The sequence below is a fragment of the Terrapene carolina genome, unplaced genomic scaffold, assembly GCF_002925995.2.
Source record: "Terrapene carolina triunguis isolate 2854851 unplaced genomic scaffold, T_m_triunguis-2.0 Scaffold62, whole genome shotgun sequence".
NCBI lineage: Eukaryota > Metazoa > Chordata > Testudines > Emydidae > Terrapene > Terrapene triunguis.
Window position 1 is genome coordinate 58,706,295 of NW_020664413.1, and position 15,158 is coordinate 58,721,452.

General features: G+C 40.4%; 1 protein-coding gene across 1 annotated transcript in view; it reads left to right on the forward strand.

The window, feature by feature from the left end:
- Window positions 1-15,158, forward strand: part of PARD3B (par-3 family cell polarity regulator beta) — a 589,898-nt gene that overhangs the window by 300,179 nt on the left and 274,561 nt on the right. The window contains exons 8-10 of the mRNA XM_024206395.2: window positions 6,334-6,692; window positions 10,961-11,100; window positions 12,181-12,309. Of these exons, the coding sequence (XP_024062163.1) occupies window positions 6,334-6,692; window positions 10,961-11,100; window positions 12,181-12,309 (628 nt within the window). The remainder of the gene's footprint in view (window positions 1-6,333; window positions 6,693-10,960; window positions 11,101-12,180; window positions 12,310-15,158) is intronic.

A 15,158-nucleotide genomic window follows, 5' to 3' on the forward strand; every position in this document is an offset into this window, starting at 1 on the left:
GCAAGAAAAACAATAGATTTAAATGTGATGTGTAAGGTAAACATAACAAAACCCCATCAACCTATATTGTTTGTATTTTCATATGGATATTTTTAGCCTACTACATAGGTAGATATATTTGGTGTGGTATTATACAGGTAAGAATGCAAGTATACAGACATGTGTTGCAGTATGAATGTAGATGTGGTCCAGCATTGTTGTACACAGGTAGACATACTGGTATTTGTTGCAGTATTGTTATATGCTAGTAATAAGTCAATAAGTAATTGATGTAAAGCTTTTATACATAAATAACGTAGGTGTTTGTTGCAGACTAGTTTTTTCAAAATCAATCCCTTTTACTTATTTAGGTATCAATTATACCACAAAATAATTTGATCCCTAAATTGTCAAATGAATTTTAAGTTATGGGGTTGTAACGTAAAGGCCAATGGTCTCACCTAGCAGCTAGTGTTTTATTAAGAAAATAAAATACATCTTTCTCAAGTGATTTTTTGCATTGATCAAATTATTTTTTGAAATTTTGAATGACTGAGTAGAAGTTTGCAGTCCCCTTCCTGCCTCCTCTGGAACACACTATAGATTGTGAATGCCTCTGGGCCTGTAGCAATGTGGAGAATTTCACCCTCTGATTTCTCTGCAATACTGCTAGCTTTCTGGAATACTTGGAAGCACTACAGTAACTGCCAGTTCTCTATCAGTTTCCCTTTTAAACTGAGAGATTAAGGAGACCTCACTTGCTCAGTTTTTGCCAAAGATTTAATTTTCTTCTGACACCATGTAACCTACAAGAGTAACATCATAGTTTTTACTTCCTGGCCCCATCACCTGAAATGAATCGGAGGTACAAAAGTTTGATGCCTCTGTCAAATGACAGGAGTTTATAGTCACTTGTTGCATTGGCTACTGATACAGAAAGAGCAATCAGTTTGACTGTATTAGTGGTAAGGTCATGGTTTCTCCTGCTGATTGCAAAGGGTCCTTTAAGAGTTAGCAAAGACTGTAGTGATTACATGTTCTTTTTCAGTTTGTTTATTTTAGATGGAAGTTTTTGAATACTGAAAGGTTGCTTTTCCTCACTAGAAGGCAATTTGTTGTAGTTTCATGTTCATAATGGTTTTATATCTCTCTACTGTGAGTCTCCTTTTTCATTTAGTCTTAATAAATTCAGTTATATTCTGCTGTGTTCTGGAGATCTTAGCACCTCTTTTGGTTCAGTCTTTGTCTTTTATTTCTTTAAGTATGCATTTGGGGGCTCAAAGAATTTGACTTTCACTGCCCATTACATTTTTCTTTAAAAGAAAAAAAAAAAAAAAAAAGTGTCCTGGCAATTATTTCACCCTCAGGTACTGCTTCTAGGTTTCCTACAGATTTACTGGTGTTCTCACCATTATTTTTAGTTTGTGAGAGATCTCCTATTTCTATCTCTCTGATATGTTATGCATCTCCTAAAAATGAGCTTTTAAGCCACCATATAGTGTATTGTCACGTGACTGCTTGCAATGATATGAGAATGGGGAGTGGTCTGAGATAAATTAAGTGAGGATTTTACATTCTTAAATATCTATTAGCTGGTGGTTTAGGGATGAGAAAGAAGTTTGTTTTGAAATAAACAATGTATGGTACAGAAGCAGGCATAACCTACAACTCTGATATCTGTGGAGAATATGGACTGAGGGGCATAGTTCTTTCACTACTGTAGTTAAAGCATTTTTGAGCTTTATCTTGTGTGTAAAATAGAGTTGGGGCACTTTTAAACTCTTCTGCTCAGATTAATCTAGAGAGAGTTTGGTCCAGAGATCCCTTTCAACTAGGGTTACCATATTTTAAAAAAACAAAAAGAGGACACTCCATGGGGCCCCAGCCCCGCCCCAACTCCGCCCCTTCCCCACCCCAACTCCGCCCCTTCCCCAAAGTCCCCGCCCCAACTCCGCCCCTCCCCGAACGCTCCGCCCCCTGCTCCTCCCCCTCCCCTGCTTCCTGCAAATCAAATGTTCGCGGGAAGCCTGAAACAGTCAGGCAGCAGGTAAGCTGGGGCTGGGGCGGGGGCGGGGGGGCGCGGCCCAGTCCGGCCCCCCCCGGCCGAGCGGCTCTGGCCCCAGTGTCTCCAGCCCGGCTCGGCTCGGGCCCTGGGGCACCCGCCCCGGTTCCGGCCGAGCGGCTCCGGCCCGCCCCGGCCACTCCAGCTTGGCTCGGGCCCCGGGGCACCAGCCGCGGCTGAGCAGCCCCAACCCCGGTCCCAGCGGCTCCGGCCTGGCTCGGGCCCCAGTTCCGGCCGAGCAGCTCCGGTCCGGCCCCAGCCGGGCGGCGCCATCCAGCAGCTGAGCACCCCCAGCCCCGGTCCCAGCGGCTCCGGCCCGGCTCAGGCCCCGGTTCCAGCCGAGCGGCTCCGGCCTGTCCCCGGCCCTGGGCGAGCGGCGCCGGCCGAGCACCCCCAGCCCCGGTTCCAGCCGAGCGGCTCCGGCCTGGCCCTGGCCGAACGGCGCCAGCCGGCGGCTGAGCACCGCTGGCCCCAACGGCTCCAGCTCTGGCCCTAGTGGCTCCAGCCCGGATCCAAGCCCCATGACCACTCCCTATTTTCCCGGACATGCCCGGCTTTTTGGAATTTCCTCCCAGACGGGGTTTTGAGGACCAAAAAGCCGGACATGTCCGGGAAAAGCCGGACGTATGGTAACCCTACTTTCAACATGTCTTTGAAAAATTGCGAAGGGATTTTTATTAGTGAATATGTAAAGTGTACAGTGGTTGTGCTTAAAAACTTTCCAAATCTGCCTTAAATAACTTGACTTTAGTATTTCTTTTATTTCCTTATTATAATAGGCTATATTGTAAATACTGAGATAAAATTATCTAAGGAAATTGGCAAGTTTTTAATTGTGGCCACGCTGTTTAAAATGGGCAACTGTCTATCATTAGTTTCTCCTCATACTAAGATTGTTATTGAATTACAAGCATTGGCTTGGAGTAGTATGTTTTTGTTAATGAGATAGTCTGCTCCTTTTTTCCTGCTTTTACATGTAGCAAGAATAGAACATTTCTTCTACTCAGGGCCCATTTGTGTGGTTGTTTTTTTTTTTTTTGCATGCCCATGCCCTGATCTGTGCTACTGCTACAGGGTTCTGCTTTTCCATATTTGTTTTGGAAGCAGCTATGCACTTTCCTCTTCCAGCCCTCTGGAGAACCCTGCAGGAGAAATGCTACGCCCCACCATCTTTCCCACTACAGTTCCTCTCCAGTTGTGAGAGAACTGTTTTAGTCAGCGTTCTCCTTTAGAGCCTTGCTTCCTACTCCTCCTCACCCAAGAACGGTCTTCCTTGTGTTGACTCCAACTTAGGAGTTTGCAAGTGGGCATCATTCGTAGCAGCCCAGAGATCTTGCCAGCTTCACAAATCCCAATTCCTATTCAAAGCATAGGAAAATACTGTGATGTAGCAAATCTTACTGCATGTTTACTGTTGACTTTTGAAAGAGGGTCACTTTACTTTGAAATGTATAGTTATTTCTGTTTTCTGTAGGTAGAATAAATTCATAGCTGTAAACAATTTCTAAGTATGCAGCAAGATATGTAGAAATATTGCACAGTGTGACCCTAAGCACCCCTGTATTCAGACCGTAAACACTATTGTAGTAATCTTTGCACAAAATATGACTCGTGAGGTATCATTTGAAAACTAATAACTTTCTGATCATTAATATTCTTGTGTGATGTATGCACATGGTGTGTATTAAGAGTTTTGAATATACACTGGAATTAAAGTGTGTTTAAACTGGGCAACACAAATATGTAGGGACAGAATTAGAAAGGCCAAGGCAGAAAACGAGATTAAACTAGCTAGAGACATAAAAGGTAAAAAGAAAACATTCTACAAATACATTAGCAGCAAGAGGGAAGACCAAGAACAGGGTACGCCCGTTACTCAGTGAAGAGGGTGGTGGGGGGTGGAAACAATAACAGAAAATGTGGAAATGGCAGAAGTGTTTAAATTATTTTTTTTGGTCAATTTTCACCAAAAAGTTTAGTAGCAATTGGACATCTAACTTAATGAATGCCAATGAAAATGAGGTAGTATTATAGACTAAAATAAAGAAAGAACAAGTTAAAAATTACTTAGACAATTTAGATGTTTTCAAGTCACCAGTGCCTGATGAAATATATGCTACAATATTCAAGGAGCTGACTGAGGAGATATCTGAACCATTAGTGATTATCTTCTAAAAGTCATGGAAGATGGGTCAGATTCCAGAGGACTGGAAAAGGGCAAATGTAGTGCCAATCTAAAAAAGGGGAATAAGGACAACCCAGGAAATTACAGACCAGTCAGTTTAAGTTCAGTACCGGGAAAGATAATAGAGCAAATAATTAAGCAATCAGTTTGCAGAAACATAGAAGATAATAAGTAACAGCATGGATTTGTCAAGAACAAATCGTGTCAAACCAACCTAATAGCTTTTTTTGACAGAGTAACAAGCCTCCGGGATGGGGGGGAAGCAGTAGATGTGGTATATCTTGACTTTTGTAAGGCTTTTGATACCCTCTCACATGACCATCTGATAAACAAACTAGGGAACTACAACCTAGATGGAGCTAGTATAAGGTGGATGCATAACTGATTGGAAAACCATTCCCAGAGGGTAGTTATCAGTGGTTCACAATCGAGCTGAAAGGGCATATCAAGTGGGGTTCCACAGGGATCAGTTCTGGGTCTGGTTCTATTCAATATCTTCTTCAATTATTTAGATAATGGCATAGAGGACAATACCAAGCTGGGAGGAGTTGCAAGTGCTTTGGAGGATAAGATTAAAATTCAAAATGGAATGGACAAACTGGAGAAATGGTTTGAAATAAATAGGATGAAATTCAATAAGGACAAATGCAATATATTCCTGTAGTGGGGTGAATGCCCGCTCCAGCCCTGAAGGGGTTGGAAAAGCCCTGCAGAGGGCTGGGGCTGTGGAAAGGGGCAAAACCCTGGCTGACTGGGGAAGTGGTTGCAGCTGGGGCCACGCCCCAAACTGAGCCACTCAGCCTTATAAGAAGGCCAGGGCAGCCAGAGCTGAGGAGTCTCCCTCTGACAGGAGAGAGAGACAGACCTGGCTGCAGGGAACTCACCAGGGACCTAGAGTCAGGCAGGACTGGGGAAAGGCCTTGGGGGCTGGGAAGCCGTAGGCCTGGTCCTAGGCCCATATAGGTATTGAGCTTGCAGAGGGGCAACCTGAGGGTGGGTAAAGGCAAATGTATGGATTAACACTATATGAGGAAATATGGATACTTAATGATATTATGCTTTAAAGTCTGTGGCCAAACAGGGAGAAACAGGTTCCCTCTCAGACAGGAGAGAAAGCAGCTATTTACCTGTCTCCTATGTATATTAAGCATGGTGGAATGAAAATAGTGGAAACGCCATTAATGTACAGGGGAATGGGAAATCCAAAGGAAGGGAAAAACAACATGAGTTCATCATGCTCCTTGAAACAAAGGCATTGAACTTTAGAAGATGTAAGCAAAAATAGAAGCCGTCTTTGTCATCCCTCACTAGACGGAGACCAGAGGCCAGAGCTCTTGCAAGATGAGAAATATGGGTTCTTCAACCATGGAGGGGTTGAAGTCTCTGGAAACTGAATATAGTTGACACTTAGGAAGACAAGGGAAGCCAGTGCTTTGTCTCCTGTGGAAGGTCCTGACTGAGGGAAAGTCAACCATGGTTGGAAAGGAGGAAGACTGATGAGGGAAACCATCTAGAACAAAACCTATAATTTGCTAGATTAAGTTTTAGACTTTTATGTTCATGTTTTCACTTTTGTTTGTATGTAGCCCTGTCTAGCTTTATTCCTTTAAATTGGTATCACTTAACCTATGCCCAATTGTTAATAAACTTGGTTCATTTTCACTATAAACCAGCTCAGTTCTATGTTTGTAGGGAAGGGTGTATTTACCCCAGTTAAGTTACTAAGTTGTGATGTGTCTTTAGAGGAACAACACACCTTATTGTTTCTCTGAACTGTCCTGGAGAGGGCTGGACATTGCAGAACACATGGTTTTGGAAAATTTGGGACTGGGAGTGTATGGGGGTCACCCTGCAAGTAGTAACTGAGGCTGGTAGAAGTCGATGTGGGGCGGCAGACAGGCAGCTAAAGTCAGAGCTGCTGAACCAGGGTGTGACTTGCATGCTGGTAGGCTGGCTGTGAGTGGCCCAGCCTGGAAGCTGCAGCAGCAAAGCATTGTAAGGCACTCAAGCTTGCAGGCAGGTCTTACTGGTCTGCATTGCACCCCAAGCCCCATAACACACAGATTTTCTGGTTTTGATGTATCTGTTTTCATGCCTTTCTTTAAAGGGCTCAGGATATCTTCCGTCAGGCCATGAAATCTCCAAGTGTCTTCTTGGAAGTGGTTCCTCCATATAATCGTGAACAATATGAAAAGTCTGTCATTGCTCCCCTTTGTTTGCTCGATAATGATGAAGGAGTTCCAAAAACAAAGGTTTCACCTCCTGTTCTTACGAAACCAGCTGTGAAAACAATAGATCTCTCTGGAATGAACAGCCTGGAGACAGATCTGCAGGCAACACTACAACACGCTAAGAGCCCCAATCTCCCAAGGTTGGGTAAGAAACCATCTTCGCCATCACTGTCTCCTATGATGGGCTTCGGCAACAAGAAAAATGCAAAGAGAATAAAGATAGACCTTAAGAAAGGTAAAGGTTCAACAATCCGCAGTGATGTACTGTAACAACTACATGTTCTCTGTATTGGTACCTTAACTTTTAACTGAACTAGTGACACGGGGCCAGCTGAGTGTTTAAACAGTTTAGTTATTGATACTTTAGTAAAAGATAAACACAATGTTCTGAATATGTCACCGGGGACTCTTGCCACATTTTTCCTGCCCTCTTTTGTTTTTACATGCTGGTGTGACATCGTTGGGGGAGGAAGTTCATATAAGGAGGTGATGTTGCATTCTGCACTTAGGAAAAAATGAGCAGAACCTGAAAAACAAATACAAAATTTCCATGGCTTTGTAGTTAGAAGAGCCAGAGGCCACATAATCTGAAGTGAAGAAGAAGCTGTGTAGAGTGTGCAAGGGGGATAGTTTAAAAGAACGATAAAGTAGAGTAAGTACATGGGATGCAGCAATTAAATTTGAGAATGTGCTGTGGAGCCCCACAGATTAATTGGAGTGGAGCTTTCAGGCACATCCCTGTAATTCATGGATTTTGAAGCCAGAAAGGACCATTATGATCATTTGGTCTGACCTGATATGTGGTTCATGATATGTAACACAGGCCAGAGGAGTTCCTGTTATGAATGCCTGCATCACGTCCAGTAGTTAGAGCACATCTTTTATAAAAACATCCAGTCTTGATTTTAAAATTTCCGGTGATCGAGAATCTTCTACAACCCTTGATAAATTGTTTCAATGTTTAATTGCTCTCACTGTTACAATCAGCACCTTATTTCTAGTCTGAATTTGTCTAGCTCCATCTCCCAGCCATTGGCTCTTGTTATACTTTTGTTTGTTTAACTGAATAATTCTTTATTCTCCCCATGTAGATGCTTATGGGCTGTGATCAGGTCATCCCTTAACTTTCTCTTTGATAAGCTTGAGTCTCTCACTGTAAGGCATGTTTTCCAGTCCCTTAATCAGTCTTTTGACTTTGCTCTGAATTTCTTCCGATTTAATATCCTTTTTGAAATGTGGATACCAGAACTGGACAGAGTGTTCCCATAGGGGTTGCACTGGTGCCCAATACAGAGACATTGCCTCCCTATTCCTACTTGATATTCCTCGGTTTATATGTCATGACCCCCTAAGTCCTTTTCAGAGTCACTGCTTCACAGGATAGAGTCCCACATCCTGTAAGTATGGCCTCCATTCTTTGTTCCTAGATGGTATCACCTTATATTTGGCTATATTGAAATTTGCCTGCACTCACCTTGCTAAGCAATCCAGATCTATCGCCTTAATTATTTACCACTCCCACAATCTCTGTGTCATCTGCAAACTTTATCAGTAGTGATTTTATGTTTTCTTCCAGAGCATTGATAAAAATATTAAATAGCTTAGAGACAAGAACCAATCCCTGCAGGACCTTACTGGAAACATACCCTTTAATGATGATTCCCTATTTACAATTATATTTCGCTATCAGTATGCTAGTTTTTAATCCATTTAATATGTGCCATGTTATTTTTTTTTTTTAGAATTCTAGTTTTTTAATCAAAATGTCATGTGATACCAAGCCAAATGCCTTACCGAAGTCTAAGTGTATTTATCAACCAAACCTATTCTCTCATCAAAAAATGATACTAACTTAGTTTGACAAGATATATTTTCCATAAACCCATGTTAGTTGGCATTATAAAAACATTAATTCTTTATTAATCAAGTCCCGCATCAGCCATTCTATTATATAGTTACTCAGGTCATCCTATTTACTCTTTTTAAATATTGGTAAAATGTTATCTTTTTCTGTCCTCTTGTCTAGAACATACATGGTGTTCCAAGTCTTACTAAACATAAGCAGTTAACGCTCAAGAGAGTTCTTTGGTCAGCTCTTTTAAAACTACTGATTTAAAGATGTGTAACTTTAGCTGCTGTTTAACATTCTGTGTAGTTATTGTTGGAATGGAAAGTGTATGATAGGAAAAAGCCAGATGATATATTCCTAAGTACAGAACAGAAATATTTATTTAACATTTCTGTCTTTTTGTTATTATTACTGACAATTCTACCATTTCCATCTAGTAATGGGCCAATATCATTGTTAAGGTTTTTTTTATTTGTGGTGATTTTAAAAAAACACAAAACCCTCTTTCTTACTGTGCGGTCTCTTCTGGCCATATATTTCTGCTTGTGTCCTTTTGCGTCCCTTATCAATTTTCCACAATTCCTAGCATCTAACTTCTATTTATTGTTATCAGTGCCCCTTTTTTCCATTTATTATAAATGGGGTTGTTTTTGTTCTGTTTATATTGCTGCTTTTTTGCTACCCTTTTGAACCAGGCTGAGATTTATTTTTTGTTTTTAAACTATCATAGCCTGCTTTCTCGATTTGTGGCTTTTTGGGTGTCGGAGAAGAATGTTCTTAAACAGTTCCCAATTATCATTCATGTTTTTATTTAAATTTTTTCTCCCAGCTGATTTGGTTCATAATTGTTTTCTGCTTTGCAATATTGGCTCTTTTCAATTCTGTTTACACATAACAAATGTAAGATAGTCATGATCACTTGCACTAAGCAACCGCTAATTTTTAGTTCCGTGATATATTCTTCTTTAGCTGTCAAACTGAGGTTCAATATAGAATTCCCCTGTTATAGCTGCCACACTTTTTGTGTTAGGAAATAGTCATATATGACTTTTAGAAATTACAAGGATGTTCTAATACTGGCAACATGCGAACTCTAGTATATGTCACCCAAATTGAAATCGCTCATGATGAGTTTTCACTATACATTACAGATGGGTGCTTAAGAAGACAGTCGTCTTCTTCTCTCTTGATTTGCTGGTCTAGAGCAGACACGCATTAGCACCAATCTTGAGCTTTAACTGTTAAAACATTGATCCATAAGCATTCAAGATTGTTTGCGTCCAAAGTTGTCGGTGACTTGGAAATAGGCAATGCCATCATGACACAGAGTGCTACTCCTCATCTCCTTTTGCACACTTGATCCTTCCTTGAATAGGTTATAACCAGAGATGTTGACATTCCAATCATGCAAATTTTCCCACCATGTTTCAATAATATCAACAAGGTTGAATTTATCCTCATAAATGAGCAATTCTAATTGCTCGTTTATTACCCACTCTCCTAGCGTTGGTGTACAGGCAATTAAAAATTTTCTTCTCTTGGTGCCTTGATTAATTTGGTTCATGGCATCTTGATTTTGCCCTAAATAAATGCTCATTTGTCCGTCCTCCCCTCGCTTCACTCGCTCCTTTTGTTGTTAAACATCCTGCTGTTCCCTAGAAGCTTGGTTCGCCTTCTGCTAAAATGGAAGCTATCCAATCTATACAACCACTCTCTCCATAAGAGGTAGGTCAATGTTCCTCACAATTAAAAGCTGTTACCTTACGCTACTTAGTCAGCAGTTCTCTACCAGAATCTCCTTCTTTCTGTCTTCCTTCACTCTTGGGACAGAAAGGATCTCAAGAAAAATCACTTGGACATGGCTCCTTCAGCACTCTTCCAAGTTCTCTGAAGTTGTCTGTAACGTGTGAGATATCATGTGAAGCAGTGTCTTTAATGCCAATATGCAGGGCTGGCTTTGATAACCTCAATCTCCCAGACCCTTGCCAGACCGATGAAAACCTAAGTGTGCATAGATTTCTGCTTAAGATAATATTGAGTCATTCTGCATTACTAAGACTTAAGTAGAATTTTCCATACCCTTTGAATGGTATAAAGTTTTTGTGCTCTTCATCACTGTCACCATATTTCTGCCTTTAATTTAATTTTGAGCATATTTTGGGTAACGATCATGCCATTGATTATAGGCACACAATATGGTGTCAGTCAATCCCCCTTCCTGTATTTGTGCTGCTTTGCCTAATTTTTTTACCATAATTTTTTTTTGCTTTACTTCACTATACGCAAAATATTTTATGAGATGATTTGACTCTAAAGGATTAATATCTAAAGCAGTCCCAAAACTACCTGGGAAAGAGGCATTATATTTAGAGTGAGCCCTCCATTTAGTTTCTGATTGGAACATGGGTAATTCAAACCTATTTTAGTTCATGCATATTAACAGCAGGGTCTGAACCTGTCTCTTCTGACAGTGGCATAATACTTACTCTTCTGGTCCTCCATGAAATCGTGCTCAATGGCTGAAGCAGCTTTCGTTGAAAGCTCATCTAAATGCTTGCTCTTGATACTTTTTTTAAATTTTACTGTTCCGTTATTTTAATTAATATCATTTTCTTGTTGAAATTTACAATGAGCCTTCTCTGTCTGCACTCTAGGTCCTGAAGGACTTGGTTTCACTGTGGTTACCAGAGACTCTTCAGTTCATGGTCCTGGTCCTATTTTTGTGAAGAATATTTTGCCAAAGGGGGCAGCAGTCAAAGATGGTCGTTTGCAGTCAGGAGACCGAATATTGGAGGTTAGCAGAACTGGGAATATCAAACATCCTTTCCTGTCTCACCACTAAATATTGTTTATTGGCTTTTAAAATATATATTTTAGATATATTTGTATTTTCTGTAATTACTAGTGACTAACATAGCATGGCATGTTCCTAATTTAAACCCCATATTTCCCCATTTTGTAGGTTGTTGGGTTGTTGTTTTTTAAAGTACAGTGCTTTCATACTGCTTGTTGACTTAAATATACAGTTCAGAATCAGGTGCCTATGAAAATAGTCTTGCAAGGCATTCAAACAAGGGAGAGCTGATAAAATGGCTGCCCGATTTTGAAAGTAGATACATCAATTGAAATAATATCCAAGAATCTGTGTATTCACTGTGAATGTTTTTCTAATGCACATTTTAAATCAGTTGCATTGTATTTTCTCGGTTTTAAATGTTCATACTTGTATGACTTCTGAACTCATTATCTATGGGGCTATTTTTACTTGCTAACCTCAAAGAGCGCTAATGTAAACAATATTAATACTTACCTCTTGTTTAGTGGTTTTCATTTTCAAAGAGCTTTACAAACTGATTAATCTTTACAAAACCCCTGCCTGGTAGGTATTATAAATCCCCATTAACAGATGGTGAAAACTAGCAAAGAGGATAAGTGATTTGTGCAGGCCTGAGAGGAAACTCGCTGTGGCAACCAAATTAAGAGCTTGGGTGCATGGCTCTGCAGCGCAGATTACGGGGGTGTGAATTTCAGCACGCACTGAAGTGTTGCTCTGTAACTGCCCCAGATAAACCTTGCTAGTATGAAGTCACAGGTTTGCAGTAATGTAGTCCCAGAAGACTATGTCAATGAAAGCTAGGTACTTTGTAGTTCCCGCTAGTAGGGTCTACATGGGGCAATCACAGCTCAACACTTCAGTGTGGGCTGCAACTCACGGTCCCGTGGTCTGTGCTACAGGACCATGTAGACAACCCTTAAAACTCAACATTTCTTGGTTCTCAGACCACTGAACCACACCTCTCCCAGTTTAGAAAATCAAAGACAGCACTTGTTAGTCAGAGTTATTGTTTATTTGTTTCCTAATTACGTCCATTAGGTGAATGGCAGAGATGTCACTGGCAGGACCCAGGAAGAACTAGTGGCTATGTTGAGAAGCACTAAGCAAGGGGAGACTGTCTCTCTGATCGTGGCTCGGCAGGAGGAAGCCTTTCTGCCTCGAGAGCTGGTAATGTTTTTTTCCGCTATGCCGAATCAGACTAGTTCTCTGTGTTTAAAAATTGACCTAAGAAATACAAGTAAACTGTCGCTGCATGAGAAGCCAGTGAAGGGCAATTATTTAAGGCTGGTCTTGGAGAAGTATTTATATTTAATTGTATCCATTATTTAATATAATTCTTTGAAATTTGATTTTCATCCCAGAAGTGACATCATAGGCATAATTCACAAGGGAATACTGTAAATGAATTATGTAATGATGAGATTGAGCATGCCTGAAAATAAAGTACTCTTTTTTTAGGCTTCGGGTTTTGTTTTAAGTTTGAGTGTATATGGTGAATTTCATTGCTTGTGAAAGTAATGGACTAATGACACTGGTTGCTGACAGGCTCTGAAGCTTTCCTACACAATACTGACAGTGCCTCTAAAACATGCGTTGTTCAGAACTGGGCATCTCCTAAATTGGGAATGCCAATTGTGTGGCGGTTATATGTGCTGAAGGGAAAATTCCATAGTAGTTCTCAGGGCTAATAGGGGAGAACCTTGCTTTCTTGGCAAACATTCTAATATGTGTGAGCTGTTCTTAAGCTGTTTAACAGATTTCACATTCATTTACTAAGCCAGTGTACTACTGTCAAATAGAGCAGTGCTTTGGGAAACCTTGAATGTGAAACCATATTCCTTTCCACCCTAAATATACATAGGAGGAGTCCATTAATGTAGAGATACATACTTGTTTCCTCTCAAAGAAGGCCATCTCTTTTCCCTTATCTTGACCGATGCATATACTTGTCTTTTCAGTGAGAGCTCTGCAGGATAAAGGAAGGACAGCACTTCCTGCCTTTGTCTCATTCTATTTTCTTTGAAGAAAACGAATGGCCTTTCTTGTTTTCTTACTTGAAGAACTTGCCTTCTCCCTTTTGTCAGGACTTCGCTTTTCCTTTTGCTTTACCCCCTGTTAGCACCATCTCCTTTTGCAATCCACTTTGGTATGTTTTCTCATACTTTTCCTCTTGTTTCCTTGTTATCACTTAGTCTGTGTTGAGCAAAGTGTGTGTGTTGCCTGCACTCCTATCGGAAGCCCTGGAGTGGGTTAGTTGCTGTGATGTGACCCTCTGTCTTTCTGCAGCTGCTAGCCACTGCTTCCTGTACATGTACTACTGATCCAGAGCCAAAATGAAGTGTGCTGAGCTAATCTATTTTTGTTTTAATTTTCCTTTTTGCTTGAGCAATTATGTAAGGGGAAAAATTAGTGATGGAATGCTATCAAATCCATCCCAGGTTTATTAAAGAGATAACATTGCTAATTAGTGGTTCCCAGAGCTGCCAACCATGCTGACCTTCGTGAGGCCCTATTTAGAAAGATCCTGAGCTCTAAATTCACTGTGTGTATGGGCATGAAGGAGAGAATTTCTAAGTAAATGTACAAACCTGTCCATCATATTTAGGATCAGAACTCAAATGTAATTCTCCTTCTTCCTCTCCCCAATTTTTTTAAACAATAAAGATAAAGGGGAGAAAAGCAAACAGTTTTGTTATGTAAGTTAGAAAATACCATTGCTTGAGAAGTGTATGGGTTTTTTAAGTGTGCCATACTTTTTTTTTTTTTTTTTTAACCATTTCCGTGTCTATATCTTTCCCACCTAGCGTTATGTTTTCTGCTTTGCTGCCAGATTATCCTGGAAATCACAGCAATCCCTGGTGGGTAAAAGAGGCTATAGAGATTTCTATCTGCCAAGCTTGCTTGCTATTCAATTCTAGACCCTACAGCAAGGATTAGCGATATTTCACAAGTTACTTCTGACTGGCAAGATTGAGACCCAAAAGGTAGTCACATTTATCCTGCTGGTTTGGCCTTCACTTAAATTGCTTTCTCTATGAGAGTGATGCACAGATGGCCCTCAGAGCAATAGTGATGACATGTGAATTCTAATACAGTACTGTAGTCCTTGTAAACCCATTGCCTTACCATATAACATATTTTAGTAACTGAAATTTGTATTGGATGCTTTTAAGGAACATGTCCTTCTAATGTAGAAGCCTTTCAGTAATATCTACTTGGTAGCTTGCTATAGAAATATGGCTTACAATAGTGCTTGGCTACCAGATGTTCAGATTAATGCGATGTTTGATGGAAGTCATGTGGCATCTGAAAATAGTCTCAGCAGAGATTTAAAAGGAATCAAAACTACTTGATGTGTCTTTGTTGTTTTTAATTTTAAGATTGAATAAGAGTAATCCTCTGCCACCAACAATACATTGTTGGTGGCAGAGGATTAGAAGAGAAGAAAGAATTAGAGGATTAGAAGAGGAGGAGAAGAAAACACAAACAAAATAACTTAGAATGTTTGTTTTTAGGAGGAAAGTAGATGGTTAATCCAATATTTGCTAAGGATGATTTTAGCTACAGGCTGAGACCCTGTGTACTGCATGTAGAATATGACCCAAAAGTTTGTTGTGGTGGTGGTTTTAACAATAGGGTAAATGCTGCTACAGCAAGTCTGTTCTTCATTTGAGCAGTGCTCTGAATATATGAGTTCACTTAAGCTTGTTGTTGGTAATCTCAAAAGATCTGAATGGTTTGGCAACCTTGCTGTTGAAAGGTCCAATTCAAATACTCCGTGTCCTCGTGGCAGACTGTGTCTTTCACAGTCTCCAAGGCATGGTGCAAAACACCTTTATTTTGTTTATTATTCCATTGTTTAAATAAACATATTGGCTGCTTCAAGCACCAGTCCCAACAAAAAATAGTAAAATAACACAGGGTGACATTCTGGTACCTGCCCCCTAACAGTAGTAGAGTTGTTATAAGGTAAAGTAATAGGGAGGGTAAAACAAAGCCTCTTTTTATGAAGGCTT